Source organism: Corvus brachyrhynchos, unplaced genomic scaffold, assembly GCF_000691975.1.
Source record: "Corvus brachyrhynchos isolate BGI_N302 unplaced genomic scaffold, ASM69197v1 scaffold92, whole genome shotgun sequence".
Taxonomy (NCBI): domain Eukaryota; kingdom Metazoa; phylum Chordata; class Aves; order Passeriformes; family Corvidae; genus Corvus; species Corvus brachyrhynchos.
Window position 1 is genome coordinate 4777440 of NW_008236973.1, and position 2761 is coordinate 4780200.

The window sequence follows — 2761 nt, forward strand, 5'->3', positions numbered from 1 at the left end:
GGAATGCCCTGTGTGTCATCCTGGAACAACACAAGATAAGCCCCAGAACACTGGGCATGAGGTAGGGGATAGGCAGTGGAGAACAGTCTGGTTTGAGCATGAGGAAATGACAGATGCTCCAGTAGCACGTGCAGCTGCTGAAACTAATCTCCAGCCCTGCCGATTTTCTCTAGTTTAAAGTCCTCACAAAAGAAAAATTAATAACCTACTGAGAAGACCTTGAGCCAGCATTTTCAGATTGTGATGGCCCTTAAATGAGAGAAATGGCACTGGTTTTATAGCCATCACAAAGATTAGGAAAATACCTGCACAGTAACAGTTGTGTAAACCATATGCACGAAGTACAAATTCATAGATGGATCATTAGCCTTGTGGGCGATCCTGAAATCCAGGTATCTAACTCCGGCCTCAAGTTGCTCCGTCACAGTCAGGACCTGAAAGGTGAAACAGAAGACAAAGGTCCTGAGAGCCTGAAAGAAATTTGTTTCTTTAGTTTAGAAAGCTAAAAAAAGGGTACAAAGTTAGCCCTACGGCATTTTTCACAGGTCTTTTGTCTTTAAAATGTCACTATATGGCACCAAGTTGCAACTTTGAAGGATTTTGCTCTCATAAATTGGAGGGATTCCAATTTACCCACAGCATATACTGCAGGTACAGATTAGGTTAGTTTCAGATCATTGCCCTTGTTGTGTTCTGAAAGCTAAAGCTCAATTAACCTGTGCATAAATACATTATTGCTCTTCACACAACTATTCATTTAAAAACAATTGCAGGATCAGCACCTTAGAAACGCTGTATTTATTTTATTAGATCAAAGACTTTACCATGGTTGTCTCTGCAGACCTCACACATCCTCAACAGAAGGAAAAACAAAAATAGAAAAAACTACAGGCTATTGTTCTTTTTCAAGATAAAGTTTCTTATAAAGTTTGAATTAACCTGTAGAAGCCCTACAAAACAGAGGCACTCCTCTTGTTCCACTTCCCTCAGAGCTCTTCCACTGGATTTGAGGGCTGAATCAAACAGGTGATAAAGCTGTTTCCGGGCCAGAAAGTCCCAAATTATTTATCTTTGCCTTATATCAAGACTCCCTTAGCATAAGAAAATAGAATCAATTTAATTAAATATGTTTAAATACTAATTTATCTCAGTCCAACCTGCTACGGATAAAAATTTAAAAATTTCAGAAACCATACATGGTACTGATTTAAGTCAGAAAGGATTCAGTGAAAGCTAAGTTGCTCTTGAATATCCAAATTCGTAGCTTTAGCACTGAGACAGAGCTTAAGACACACGGCAGGATGCTCACCTTGCCTGGTTTAACCCCCTAACTTCGTGCTCTTTGGACATGAATTTAGTCTCCCCAGGCTGTGCCCAAGGGGCTGGGCTGGGACAGACCAGCCCCGTGTGCCCCGGGGTCCAGATGGTGCAGTGGGTCTGGCCAACAGCTCCTTTAGCGCCTGCCTGGTGTCCACCAGGCTGAAGCAGTTGAAGGGACGATCCATACCCCTTTGCTTGGAGCATGTTGAAGATGGGAGTACACATGGCTGTAGGTCATATATAACCTTCATGGCCAGAAAGAGCACCAGATGAAATAGCTGCTCTGAACTGCCCTTTAGAGGAATTCATTTCTTTTCTGTTGACTACACGGGAAAACTAGACAAATTAGATTCTCTAATTAGTCACCTGCATTTGGATACTAAATTAGGCAGTGTGAACATTGCCCCCTAAAGGGCACCATTTAAAAGGAAGCCCTGAGGAGCAATGTTGCTCAGTGCTTCAATCTCAGACCAGGCATCCAGGGCATGACTGGAAGTTACACAGCCATTACACAGGAAGCATTTGGGCCTCTAGACTGACAGCCACAGCAGTTGGGGCTCAAGTAGGCAACTCCCAGGCACTGGCCCATCCAGGAATCTGTGGATCCTACCATCAGTAGGGCTCTGTGGTGTCTGTTCTGGATACCAATGGGTGGAGTCATCTCCCCACACAGATAGCTGGAGCGCCACAGAGCTAAGGAGGGGCAGAATTGTAGCCGTGCCTCTTCCCTATCAGCACTGGGCCACTTCCTGCTTGTCACGCTGGGTTCAGACCAGAAAATTACCATAATAATGTTAAGAGATTGTTTGTCACCAACAGGGTCACTTTGCTGGCCAGAAACCCACAAGTTAGGAGGTATCTAAATCTTTCATCAGCTGAAGTCCCCAGAAAAAAGGCAGCTCAGGATAAACAAGGATCTGTGCTAAGCAAGTGCCCTTCCACATCAGCTCATCATGGCCAGTTCGTATTTGATACGTGGTAGCGTCTAAGATTCCAGTTTGCCAGAGATCCTCAGACACAACAAAAGAAACTTTGGCATGCTTACCGCTATTTATCAATTATTCCATTTTAATTCCCTAAAAATTAACTACTCCTTCAATAAGAACAAAAACAGAAAGCATTTTAGTACCTCTGATGTCAGGAAAGTCTGTTCTTTGGAAAAATCTTCAAAAGCTGTAGCTTAAATCATGATCCCCAATTTTGTCTTCAACATAGGTTTGTAAGGAACAAAGAGATAAACTACTAGCTTAATATTTGCACATTTTAAAAAGTTAACGAAACCTTACATGATGGACCACACCTACGTTCTCTTAATCTTTATGGGAAAAAAATCCCTTCAACAAGGGATTCTTCTGTCTCTGCTGCTGGGTGAAATACCCAGGACAGATGAGGAAAACAACTGACATCTCACAAAACAGTGATAGCAAAAATTTCAAGCAAT

At 42.6% G+C, this 2761-nt stretch overlaps 1 protein-coding gene across 2 annotated transcripts in view; it reads right to left on the minus strand.

Moving 5' to 3' along the window:
- PLCXD1 (phosphatidylinositol specific phospholipase C X domain containing 1) overlaps positions 1-2761 on the minus strand; it is a 19321-nt gene that overhangs the window by 6679 nt on the left and 9881 nt on the right. For both annotated transcript variants that reach the window (XM_017728573.1, XM_008629338.2), the window contains exon 4: positions 306-434. In XM_017728573.1, coding sequence (XP_017584062.1) covers positions 306-434 — 129 coding nt within the window. The remainder of the gene's footprint in view (positions 1-305; positions 435-2761) is intronic.